This window comes from Rhinopithecus roxellana, chromosome 11 (assembly GCF_007565055.1).
Source record: "Rhinopithecus roxellana isolate Shanxi Qingling chromosome 11, ASM756505v1, whole genome shotgun sequence".
NCBI lineage: Eukaryota > Metazoa > Chordata > Mammalia > Primates > Cercopithecidae > Rhinopithecus > Rhinopithecus roxellana.
In genome coordinates, this window is record NC_044559.1 from 53,266,671 (window position 1) to 53,279,236 (window position 12,566).

General features: G+C 55.7%; 1 protein-coding gene across 6 annotated transcripts in view; it reads right to left on the bottom strand.

The window, feature by feature from the left end:
- TUBGCP2 (tubulin gamma complex associated protein 2) overlaps positions 1-12,566 on the bottom strand; it is a 29,144-nt gene that overhangs the window by 2,405 nt on the left and 14,173 nt on the right. For 4 of the 6 annotated variants that reach the window (XM_010382751.2, XM_030941159.1, XM_030941160.1 and 1 more), the window contains 10 exons: positions 10,462-10,669; positions 9,983-10,182; positions 9,445-9,634; positions 7,904-8,049; positions 6,985-7,165; positions 6,372-6,552; positions 3,076-3,248; positions 2,707-2,835; positions 1,603-1,723; positions 672-815 (listed from right to left, as the gene is read on the bottom strand). In XM_010382751.2, the coding sequence (XP_010381053.2) occupies positions 672-815; positions 1,603-1,723; positions 2,707-2,835; positions 3,076-3,248; positions 6,372-6,552; positions 6,985-7,165; positions 7,904-8,049; positions 9,445-9,634; positions 9,983-10,182; positions 10,462-10,669 (1,673 nt within the window). Of the gene's footprint in view, positions 1-671; positions 908-1,602; positions 1,724-2,706; positions 2,836-3,075; positions 3,249-6,371; positions 6,553-6,984; positions 7,166-7,903; positions 8,050-9,444; positions 9,635-9,982; positions 10,183-10,461; positions 10,670-11,101; positions 12,164-12,566 lie in introns of those variants that run through there. The other 2 variants (XM_030941162.1, XM_030941161.1) reach the window with 2 other exon arrangements.

Below are 12,566 nucleotides of genomic sequence, written 5' to 3' on the forward strand. Positions count from 1 at the left end.
ACACAAGCATCCCCGCAGCTACAGGAACACACGAGCGTCCCCGCGGCTGCAGGGGCAATGACTTCAGCTGTGCTGACAGAATTCCACGGTCTGCTCCCGCGTCTGCCTTCACAGATACCAACTAATGTTCCTAAGAGCAGTGTTTCTTGTTTCCCTATTTGGGACCCCGAGATGGCTCTCACATGTCAGCAATAGCTCACAGCGCCCATGCCCTCCTCCGGACCCTCCCCGTGGCACTGCCTGGACAGCCCGATCCCCAGACTCCTGGAGCCCTAGCGTGGCCCCAGGCGCCCCTTCTGCCGCTAGACGCTCAGGTTCTGCACCATCGCCACTGGGCAGCTGCTTGTGACTAGTGCCCGCAGGTCCTTAACGGAACCAAATAACTCAAGTGCTGAGGAAAAGAGCGCACAAGGGCCATGAACAAAGGCCCCAGACAGAGACCAGCACCACGGAGGCTGAGGGATGGTTTGGAGGAACACAGCCCTGCTCACGCTGCCAGGGCAGGGGCTCCAGGAGGGAACCACCCGGCCAGGAAGACCAGGAGTTCTGGAAACACTCAGATCCCAGCGTCTCCTCTACCCACACAAGAGCAGGAAAAGGTGAGCAGGCTGCGTGCGGCCGTGGTCGGGATACGGTCTGCCCACCCAACGGTGCCGCCCGTGCCCACGCACCTGCATGCAGTTGGTGAACATGACGCACACAGACATGAGCTTGGAAAAGACCTTCAGCAGCTCGGGGTTGGTGAGCATGCAGTCCTTCAGGCAGGTGTCCAGGAAGCCCGTGTGGTGGCCAAGGACGTCATCAATGTTGGAGGCCTTTGGGGAACAGACCAAGCCCCTTCTCAGCAAGACTTGGCCGACAGACGGGCTTCGTGTGCGCACGTGCTCAGTTCGGGCTTTGCGCATTCCTGTTTACGCATTTCCACCTCTTAAATGGGCCTTGGGCTTTTAGGGGAAAACTTCCAAATACCACTAAAAAAATGATGGGCACGCCCCGAAGGGGTTTCAATTTTTAAGGTAGAAGACAGGAAGCGAGGCTGTGGCTGCTTCTAGAATTTGGTAATACCAGATTCTGCCTTCAGGCCCCTCAGCCTCAGAGGCGCAATGTGGAAGGGATGACCCTGGGGGCAATGACGGCTCAGAGTCCCCAGATGATGGCAGGCAGCACGGGTCCCCTGTGTGGCCAGCAATGCTGGTGCAGCTCCGCCCCAGGGGGAACCCCTTCCTCTCCCCTCTCCCTGCCTCTGCCCTCCCCCTACCTCTCCCCTCCCCCTGCCTCTCTCCTCCCCCTGCCTCTGCCCTCCCCCTGCCTCTGCCCTCCCCCTGCCTCTGCCCTCCCCCTGCCTCTCCCCTCCCCCTGCCTCTGCCCTCCCCCTGCCTCTCCCCTCCCACTGCCTCTGCCCTCCCCCTGCCTCTCCCCTCCCCCTGCCTCTGCCTTCCCCCTGCCTCTCCCCTCCCCCTGCCTCTACCCTCTCCCCTGCCTCTACCCTCCCCCTGCCTCTACCCTCTCCCCTGCCTCTCCTGCCCTCCCTGTCTCCCTCACATTAATTATGTGAAAGGAAACTGGCTTTCAATTGTTATGATCTATGGAGCTAAAACTCACAGATTCCAGGTTTTTCTCCAGGATGTGCCAGGTCGGTTCCATCACTTCGAACATCATGTAGTACTGAATATTCTGGACGAAGTTGAGCATTCGCTGCCGCAAAGTGAAAGCCCCGGCAAACCTGAGTGACACGGAAGACGGAGGACAGCCATGGAGGACGTGGCCCCGACGGCACCCAGTGGACGTGGCTGTTTCCTCTGCAAAAAGGTGCCCCTCCCAGTCCATCAGACATGGCCGCTGCTCCTGTGTCTGCCCAGCACAAGCTGTCACCGTCTACCAACCTGTGCCCTGCAGGGACACCCCAGCCAGCCGGACAGTGGAGACTGGGATGTGGGCTCCTTGGTGGACGGACTCCTTGGAGCCCCAGGAGCCCACACCAGGAAGGTGCCACACAGCAGATGCACATTTGTGCTTCATGATTGAGACGACTTCTTTTTCATCTAATTTTTTTTTTGAGAGACAGAGTCTTGCTGTCGCCCAGGCTGCAGTGCAGTGGCTGGATCGTGGCTCGCTGCAGCCTTGACTTCCTGGGCTCAAGCAATCCTCCCACCTCAGCCTTCTGAGTCGCCGGAACTACAGGCACTTCTGGCTCATTAAAACAATTTTCTTTTTTTTTTTTTAAGAGATGAGCTCTCATTACATTGTCCAGGCTGGTCTCGAACTCGTGGGCTCAAGCAATCCTCCCACCCTGGCTTCCCAAAGTGCTGACATTACGGGCAGGAGCCACCGCACCCGACTGGACAAATTCTTAAGCAGCTCTGCCATCGACCCCTTTTTTCAACACCCTAGAGCCACAGACCAGCAGCAAAGCACCTCTGGTTCTAGCAAGATGTGGCTGTCCGCTCTCGGGAGGAGCTTATGTCCTGCATACTGACCCGGGCGGTCTCCATGCCCGTGCAGTCACCACAAGGCTCCAGACAGGGCTGAGGGACAGAGCCAGCATCCCCTGCGGGGTGGACGGCAGCGCCGCGCAGCCCCAAGACAGGAAAATGAAGCATTATGGATCTAAAGCTACAAACGTGCGCTTCCAGATGACGTTTCCAGAAGCCTAGAAAGCAGAGCTGTCTACCAGGAGGGCACACGGGGGACAGAGGAGGAACGCACCACTGGGCGGAGTGAAGTGAGTGCTGCTTGGCGGTTTTGTTGCTGATCCAGACGCTGCAGAGCTGCCGCTCCACGTGCTTGCAGTAGAACATGTGCCTGAAGAGCATCTGGTAGCGAGTGAGGGCTTTCCTGCAAGAGAGGCAGTGGCACCTCAGGCGGGTCCGTGACAGGCGGCGTCGGGGACATGGTGTCTGTGCTCCACAGTCTGCACGGTGGCCCCCGGACAGCCCGTGAATCCCCCGGGCACTGAAGGCCGGGGAGAGCTGCCTTGGGTCCTCTGTGGGACGAGGTGGCCACTGGGTGGCACAGTTCTCACTTCTGCCAAACCTGAGTGAAGACCTAGCGAGTGCCCGAGTGGCCGACCCGCACCTGTTGATGATGAGTGAAAGGGGCCACTTGACGATGTAGTCAAAAGAGAAGGCCTCCAGGCCGCTCAGCGTCAGCTCTGTGGGGTCGGCGTGGGCCATCGCCTTCTCCTGCTTGGTCTCGATGGCCAGAACACGCAAGAGCTGAGTGATGAGGTCATGGGGCATCAGGTCGATCTTGGAGGGAAGGAAATGAAACAAACCACCCAGTTTTAAGGAAAAGACGCGAAGTCCCTTCCCGACACCATCCACGCTCACAGACCCCGCGCTGACATACGGTTCCCTGCATTCCGACTCTAAACATCAGAGGCTTTTCAAAAACCCAAACATCTACTGATAAATCAAATTCAAAACTGAACTACTTCCTATCAAAACAAAACAAGAAAAATTCAGATGAAGTACTCTGTAAATACGCACTGCTGTGTGGACGGTGTAAGGGGAAAAACGCTCGGGAGGGTGAAAGAAAGGTGATTCCTTAGGACGGAAACCTTTGTACACGATAAGCACCAGGCCCAGCTTGAAAAATAAAGCATATTTCATGAGGGATATACTAGTTATTATAGGCAACTAATACTGTCCTCACATTAATCATTCAAGTACTTACTAAGTTCCAACTACCTGACAGAGTTCCTATAAAACCACACACAACGACAGGACAGAAAATGAAGGGTAGAGGATAAAGCAAGAAGAAACAAGCAGCAGACGAAATCGCCGACCGTCAGGAATGCAGAAATGAACCCGTGATGTCACTTCTCCATGGAGCAGACAAGACGGGGGCTTTCGCAGGTGTGCAGACAGCAGCCCCCAGCTGTGTGGCCCAGCGTCCTGAGACTGAAGTCCAGCAAGGTCAGCCTAGTTGTACAAGGGCCATATATTTTGACCCAACAATTTCACTACCAGGAATTTTTCTGACGAAAACATTCCTGCTCCTAACAAGAGACCCCAAAATATCTGAAGCAAGAATAGAATGACAAGGAGAAAAGCAGTTCTTCAGTGACAGGGAGACTCGGTGCCCTACTTCTAATCATGGAGAGAACCGCCCGACAGATCAGTGAGGAAAGACAGGGACTCAGGACCCCAACTGCAGAACACCCAACAGCAGCCGAAGGCACGTCCTCCTCCCGCGCACACGGAACCGAGGGTGCATCCTCCTCCCGCGCACACGGAACCGAGGGCGCGTCCTCCTCGTGCACACACGGAACCGAGGGCGCGTCCTCCTCGTGCACACACGGAACCGAGGGCGCGTCCTCCTCCCTCCTGTGCTCACGAACCGAGGGCGCGTTCTCCTCCCTCCCGCGCGCGCAGAACCGAGGGCGCGTCCTCCCGTGCACACGGAACACTCTCCAGGACGGATGTGGGGCCACTACACAAATCAATACATTTCACAAAACTGAAACCACACAGTCTGTTCTCTAACCACGAGGAGATCAAGTTAGAACCAAGTAACAGAAGGAAAACCAGAAAATTCACAAACATGTGGAAGTTACACATAAACCAACCAGGGCTCCAACAGGAAATCAGAGGCAATCAGGAACACCTCCAGACCAACAGAAATGACGACGCTGGGGGATCAGCGAAGGCCGCACACAGAGGGATGTTTACAGCTGTAAACTTTGCAAACTAAGAAACTAGAAAAAAGACCACACTAAACCCTAAGCAGCAGACAGAAAGAGTAACAAAGACCACAGAAGAGAGAAACAAAACAGGAAAACAAACACCCAAGAGTTGGTTCTTTGAAAAGCTCAATGAAATCGACAAATTCCCAGCTACATCAGCTAAACACAGTCAAACACCCAAGAGTTGGTTCCTTGAAAAGCTCAATGAAATCGACAAATTCCCAGCTACATCAGCTAAACACAGTCAAACACCCAAGAGTTGGTTCCTTGAAAAGCTCAATGAAATCGACAAATTCCTAGCTACATCAGCTAAGATGAAAGAACATTCAAATGACTAAAATCAGAAAAAGAAGGGCTGTAACTACCAGCCTCACAGAAACAAAAAGCTGATACTAGAATTCCATGAACTGTGCACCAGACGAGATGCGAGACTGACAGCCGACCAAGAGGAAAGGGACTGAGTAGACCTGTGCCCAGCAAGGGGCCAAGTCCACCTCAAAAAAGCCTCCAACAAAGACAAGTCCAGGGCCCAAGGGCTCCCAGGCAAACCCTGCCAAACATCCAAAGAATCAACGCACTCCTGGGGAGGCAAAGGTGGAAGGATCGCTTGAGCCCAGGGGTTCAACCAGCCTGGGCTACATAGTGAGACCCCCCCATCTCTATCAAAACAAAAACTAACAAACAGAAAAAAATATATATACATATGTGTATATATATGTGTGTGTATATATATATTTAAAAAAACGGCTAGGCATGGTGGCTGACGCCTTAATCCCAGCACTTTGGGAGGCCAAAGTGAGTGGATCACCTGAGGTCAGGAGTTCAAGACCAGCCTGGGAAACATGGTGAAACCCCCTTTTTTTGACAGAGTCTCGCTCTGTCGCCCAGGCTGGAGTGCAGTGCCGCGATCTCAGCTCACTGCAAGCTCCATCCCCTGGGTTCACGCCATTCTCCTGCCTCAGCCTCCTGTGTAGCTGGGACTACAGGCGCCCACCACCTCGCCCGGCTAATTTTTTTTTGTAGTTTTAGTAGAGACGGGGTTTCACTGTGTTAGCCAGGATGGTCTTGATCTCCTGACCTCGTGATCTGCCCGTCTCAGCCTCCCAAAGTGCTGGGATTACAGGCGTGAGCCACCGCCCCCGGCCGAAACCCCTTCTCTACCAAAAGTACAAAAACTAGCCGGGCATGGTGGTGCGCACCTGTAATCCCAGCTATTCGGGGGGCTGAAGCAGGAGCATCGCTTGAACCTGGGAGGCGGACGTTACAGTGAGCTGAGATCGCGCCACTGCACTCCAGCCTGGGTGACAAGAACGAAACTCCGTCTCAAAAAAAAAAAAACAACAACAACAGAAAGACAAAAACAAAAAGAACACCACTCCTGAAACCCTTTCAAAAAACAGGTGGAGAGACAGGTCCACACTCACTCCACAAGGCCAGCACAGCCTGACACCCAGGCTGACAAGGGCACTACAGAAAAACCCGAGACCTGCGCCCCTTGTGAGCACAGGTGCAAAGACCCCCAATCCCAGCAAGCCAGCCCCCACAGCTGAGAGCAAAGGAAACAGACCCTGCGGCTGCCTCACCTGGGCAGGGAGTGGGGGACGGGGCTGGCCTCTGCTGCGCTCTACTCCCAGCCCCACCGAGGCCCCTGCCTAAGGCGGCAGCCCCCGGCACCCCTGCCCACCTTGAGGTCGTCCTTGTAGGGGTCAGTGTTGGCCGTGCTCATGCGCAGGGCCAGCTCCAGCAGCGCCTCCAGGCGGGGGGGCGTGATGTCCTCCACCGGCTTCCGGAGCTCCTCCTCCGCGAGGTCCATGAAGTGCACGAAGAAGTCGCCCTGGTCCATGAGGAAGTAGCGCTTGATGGACCTGCACCAGGGAGCAGGCGTGAGCATGTCCCACCCACAGGTGCCCGCCACAGCCAGGGAGCAGACGTGAGCATGTCCCACCCACAGGTGCCTGCCACCGCCATCATGCTAAAACACACTACAATGGGCTAAGCGCTTGGCTCTCAGGCAGGGGAAGTGCAACCACCATGTAGGCTGTGGCAGGAAGAGCCGAGAAGGGGCTGGTGGGCCCTGGGCAAGGAAGGGAGCTGGGGCCCCTGGACAAGGTGACCCGGGGCCTACACCACCGACTGTGTGTGCCAGGTCCTTGAGCTAGAGACCATCTGGCAGTGCCCACTTTCAAAAAGACAAGGCAGAGCTGCCAGAAGAAACCCAGCGATCTCAGCCCCACGTCCCACAGGCTCCAGTTTCAGAGGGAGGCGAGCGTCTGCACAGGGACAGAGCACGGAATCACCTGAGGTGTGCCACCAGTTCCTTCTCCTTCATCAGGAAGTCCAGCAGCACCTTGCTGGCATAGTTAAATGCCTTCTCGATCTGCTCCACGTATGCCCGCTCTTTTAACGTGTAGATGATCTCTTTGGCCACCGGGCAGGTGACGTCATGGCCACACTCTCTGACCACATTTAGATATTTTCCTGAAAATGGATAGAAATTAAAAATGTTACTCTCCACATGGTCCATCTCAGGCCCCAGCTGTCTTCGTCTACACAGGAGGCAGTGGACTGGAAACTGGGCTGCACGAGGCGGCTCCACACTCTTGCTCCTTCCTGGTAAATCGCTGTCAGCTGCTACAGACTGAGCAGGTGGCGTCAAGGCTTTGCCGTGGCTCTGCACATCTGGAATTTTCTAACCAAGGGCACAGAAATCATTTCGAAAAGGCATTATGAGAACCAGATGGCTAACCACTTCCCAACCCTTTCGTGACGGCCCTGATGTGCCAAGTCCAACCCCACACCACTGCCCCGGGTCTGGGTCAGGCCCTAACCTGTGTGGTCAGAGACTGAAAACACTGCCGGCCGGGAGGCGTGTGTCTTCGATGGTTTTTCCTGTCATGCTAATGGAGTTTTAGAAATCAGAAATGAGAAACAGGGAAGGCACCCATGAGAGAGCCTCCTAGGGTCAGGGACAAAACAAAGTCCTGGCGATGGAAACCCGATGAAACCTGGCAACAGAGACCATCTCACGGCCTAACTCAGCACTGCAGCCCAGCTCATGGGCCAGTCCTGACCTCGGCCCTGCATTCACGGACACCTGGGCTCAGGACGCCCACAGGGTGAGGCGCAGGCTCTTAGGGGAGGGCCTGGGCTGCAGGAGACTCTCTAGGCATAGCTGTGCTGCGGCCCCGGGCCAGGTCCCCGCCGTGTGCACTGCACCTGTGCTGAGGATCTTGTCCGCCACCTTCTGCAGGAAGGAAGGGATCTGCTGCTGGACGATGGTGTACCGCTGGTCCCAGTACTTGTCATTGTAATCCTCCTGGATCCTCTCCTTCCGCAGCTCGTGCTCCTCGACCATAAACTCACTAAAACCACAGGGAGTGCTTCGGTCACAGGCAAAGCAAGGGGGCCTGTGAGGCAGACGACACACTTCTTCAGGCCGGCAGCGCGGAGGGACCTCAACGGAGGCCAGCACACTTCCAAATAACGTTCCACAAGGGCCAAGCCTAACCTACCAGTTATTTCTCAACTGTGGGCTAAAACAAACCTAGGGGCCGGGCGCGGTGGCTCACACCTGTAACCCAGCACTTTGGGAGGCTGTGGTGGGCGGATCACGAAGTCAAGAGATCAAGACCATCCTGGCCAACACAGTGAAACCCCGTCTCTACCAAAATACAAAAAATCAGCCGGGCGAGGTGGTATGCGCCTGTAGTCCCAGCGACTTGGGAGGTTGAGGCAGGGGAATCACTTGAACCTGGGAGGTGGAGGTTGCAGTGAGCCGAGATCACGCTACCGCACTCCAGCCTGGCAACAGAGTGAGATTGTCTCAAAAAAAAAAAAAAAAAGAAAGAAAAGAAAACCAAACAAACCTACAAACCTCACTCTGGAACGGAGTATTTAACCCAGGCTCAGGGAGAATGCAGGGTCCGCGGAGCTAGGTGGGAAACTGATTTGTCTTTATCTGCACCTGCCTCTTTTTGGAATTTAGCATTTCCTTCCATGATGAACCCAGGCAACAAAATGATGCTCGTGTGGGGTGTGTGGGGCCAACACTGACAGAAACCAGACATGTCCACGTTGTCATCTGAACAACCTCAAATATATCTGCTTCACGCTGGAAGGTGCTTTCTTTAAAGGTGCCCATTATACCAGATTTTACTTGGTCCATTAGGGAAGACGTAGTATGTCCACATCACAGATGTATCTTTTGAAAATATTCCAACAATGGTATGTCAACATAATAGACATTACTACAATTCTTTGGGAACTAACATATTTTTATGCATTTAAATATATCTCACTGAAGAGAAGCCGACAGACCCCACCAGATCAGGAAATCCATGCACCAAAGAGGCTAAAGGACCTAGCTGGAGGCAATTTAATGTCCTGTACACAAAAGAATAAGGCCATAAGCAGCTGGGCCATTCCTGTCCTGGGCCGCATGGGCAGCAGCAAGTGGATGCCTGTCTGGTGTGTGCTTTCCTGAGACCACAAGCAAAGCAAGGCCAGAGCCCCCCGGAGAGGGCAGCACACGTCCTCCGTGTCCCCGGGAGCCCTACCTGTACGGGAGAGGGCAGCACGCGTCCTCCGTGTCCCATGTCCCGGGGAGCCCTACCTGTACGGGAGAGGGTAGCACGCGTCCTCCGTGTCCCCGGGAGCCCTACCTATACAGGAGAGGGCAGCACGCGTTCTCCGTGTCCCCAAGCCCTACCTATATGGGAGAGGGCAGCACGCGTCCTCCGTGTCCCCGGGAGCCCTACCTGTACGGGTCATGGATGATGCCCCTGTAGATCCACTTCTCCAGAACCTCAAAGTAGGGAGCGCTGGCCGCCTTGGTCAGGTACAGGCAGAGCTCCTGCGCCTGGCTGTCCCCTGTGTAGCTGAAGCTCCTGTCATGGAGCAGGCTCAGTGTGGATCCCCCAAGACACTCGCCTTTGTCCACAGAGGTGGCTGCGGGGAGAAAGGAAGGCTCACTGCTGAGAAGGAGGTGCACGCCCAGCCTACCAACAACACTGCTGGGGGCCCCTCATGCTTCTCCAACCTTCTTACTGGGACGGTGCTGCTGCTTCTTTGGGATACATATGAACTGTCAGGTTGTCGTTGCTGATTTAAGCTGACCAGTAAGAGCTTCCAGGGCTTTCTTCTTGCAAGTTAATAACACACGGAGCAACAGGGGCTTTGGCCACATGCCCCTGCCCTGGGCAGCTGCTCCACAGCCCCTGCAGTCTCTCCTCACACCGGGTGCTGTGTGGAGACACTTGCCACCCACTGCCCCATGCCCCCCGGGCGGGCACGCACCGAGGGAGGCCAGGATGTCCATGGTGCGCATGGCCGGCTGGATGTAGAACCAGAGCTTCTGCAGCGAAAGGAGGCCCTGCCTGTGCAGCTGCTCCAGCTGTGACACCAGAATCAGGTGCTCCTTCACCAGGGTGCGCATGGCGGCCGCCAGGGCGTGGTTCACCTGCCCGTACTCGAAGGAAGACTTCTCTTCAATGAACCTATGAGAAGAGCTGTCAGACTTCCTCAAAAAGGCAAGCTGCAGGCACATACAACGTCTGATATTCTAAGTCTCATCCCAAACAGGAAGCAGATGACTCACTCGAACCCCACATCCCAGAGGGGAACTCTTGCCCCAGGAGGAGATGAGTCAGGACCCTGGACGGTGACTCACAGACCCTCCAAAACTGAGTCTGGCACTGTCCCCATGGTCATCAGGACAGGACCCAACCCCTCCCCCACAACAGTGCACGCCCCCAGCGACCGCACCCGGTGCCCACCTGGTCACCGTGGAGTAGCTGGCAGCCACCGGGAGGATCCTGTTCACCAGCTCCCTGATGGACAGGTCCAGGTTGGGGTCCACGAGGAAGGTCCGGCTCTGCCTCCCAGCCAGGGGCTGAGCAGTGACATACCTCCCGTCCACGCCCACCAGCACGTACAGCAGGTCCTCCACCACGGCCGACTCCTGTGAGGCCAGGGGCAGCGTGCCTGCAGGCACAGACAGCGCTGTGGCTCCGCAGCCGCCACTCCCACGCCCCCACAGCCACGTGCCTCCTCCGCGGGTCAGCCTCACTCTTGCTCATCTTCTCTGTTTATGGGTATAAAAGGTCAGCCACTGCACTTGGCTTTGACTGACCCCACTGGGGAGCCACAGGCTGAGTTCCGGCCACCACAGGACACGGCTGGCCTGGGAGGCGCGGGGGTTCGTGTCAAGGTCTCCCCACACTGGGCTCTGCAATGCTCACATAATGGCTGACATTTGAAAAGATGAAGTAAGGAGCTGAAAAGGCAACTCCAGCAGAAGCTGCGCTTTCAACACTCGTAAGTACAACTCGGTAAGTCTGGGTTACTCTGGGACAAAAAACCTTGTCTTCAAAAAGCTATCATTTATACGTTAAGAAACTGATAATTTCTACTCACACAGCATGAGACGGCTGCAGGACACACAGCTAAGTTTCCTCATGAGGACAGCCATGGGCCGTCACCCACCAAACCCCTCACGTCCCAGGACCAAGTTCTCAGTCCACAGCCTCAGGCGGGCCCTGCCTGGGGGGGCGGGAGCAGCACCAGAGGAAAGCACGATGTTGAAACTGTCCCCATGTGGGCCTGACAGGGCCCCGTGCCAGCCAGACCACACCCAAACCAGGCCCTAGCAGCTCAGGCAGGCTCCATACAACACGCTTCCAGTTTACAAAATCACTGTCGGCCTCACACGTCTGCTGGGAAGTGTCCTGTGACTGCAGGCCTCAAGACTCTGAGCGCAGCTGCAATCCGTCACCAACGCAAGCCCTTTGGCAAAAGCCTCAATCACGATGCAGATCCACACTGTCCTTGTTTTTTCTTTCCTTTCTGAGACAAATCTCGCTCTGTCACCCAGGCTGGAGTGCAGTGGTGCAATCTCAGTTCACTGCAGCCTTGAGCACCCAGGCTCAAGCGATCCTGCCTCTTCAGCCTCCCTCAGAGGTAGGACCACAGGTGCATGCTACCATTCCCGGCTAATTTTTAAATTTTTTGTAGAGGTGGGGTCTGGTCGTGTTGCCCAGGCTGGCAGATCTACACTTTTCAACTTCAAGTTCCATTTCTTTCTATTACTCCAGTGGCTTTCTCAGGATGACCAATAAAACCGAGACCCCAAGGTCTGCCATTCCTAAAGCAGTAGGTGTGGCTTGGCATTTGGAGAACAGCAAGTGCATCTTCCAGGAACTGCCTCTGACTCTAAACCACTTATTTTCCACCATGTTGGCCTCATTCACCCACAGCCACGAAGCCTCGGCCAATGCCTGTGTGGGGAGAAGCCTCACGGTGGGGTAGGGGTGCAGTGGGGTGGGGGTTAGTGTGGATCTGGCCGCCTGACTGTGGAGGGACCTCAAGGCCGGGCACGGCGGCTCACACCTGTAATCCCATCACTTTAGGAGGCCAAGATGGACAGATCACTTGACTCCAGGAGTTCAAACCAGCCTGGGCAACATGACAAATTCCCGTCTCTACTAAAAATACAGAAATTAGCTGCGTGTGATGGTACACGCCTGCAGTCCCAGCTACTCGGGAGGCTGAGGTGGGAGAATCACCTGAGCTTGGGAGGTCGAGGCTGCAGTGAGCTGAGATCGCGCCACTGCACTCCAGCCAAGGCAACGAAGTGAGACCCTGTCTCAAGAAAAAAAGAAGTCAGTTGCTTCACCTCCCCAATATTCAACATCCTCGGTGTCATCTCAACACCTGCGTCGTCGTCTGCGAATCACCACGTCCAAACGACCACTGACCACGTGGCTCCTCCGTGCTGGTGTGGGGAAAAGGCAGGACACGGGTAGGCAAACAGCTTCGCACGCTGCACAGCAGCGACGAGACGGACGACACTGTCGCGGCGGCACTGGCCAGATGGACGCCC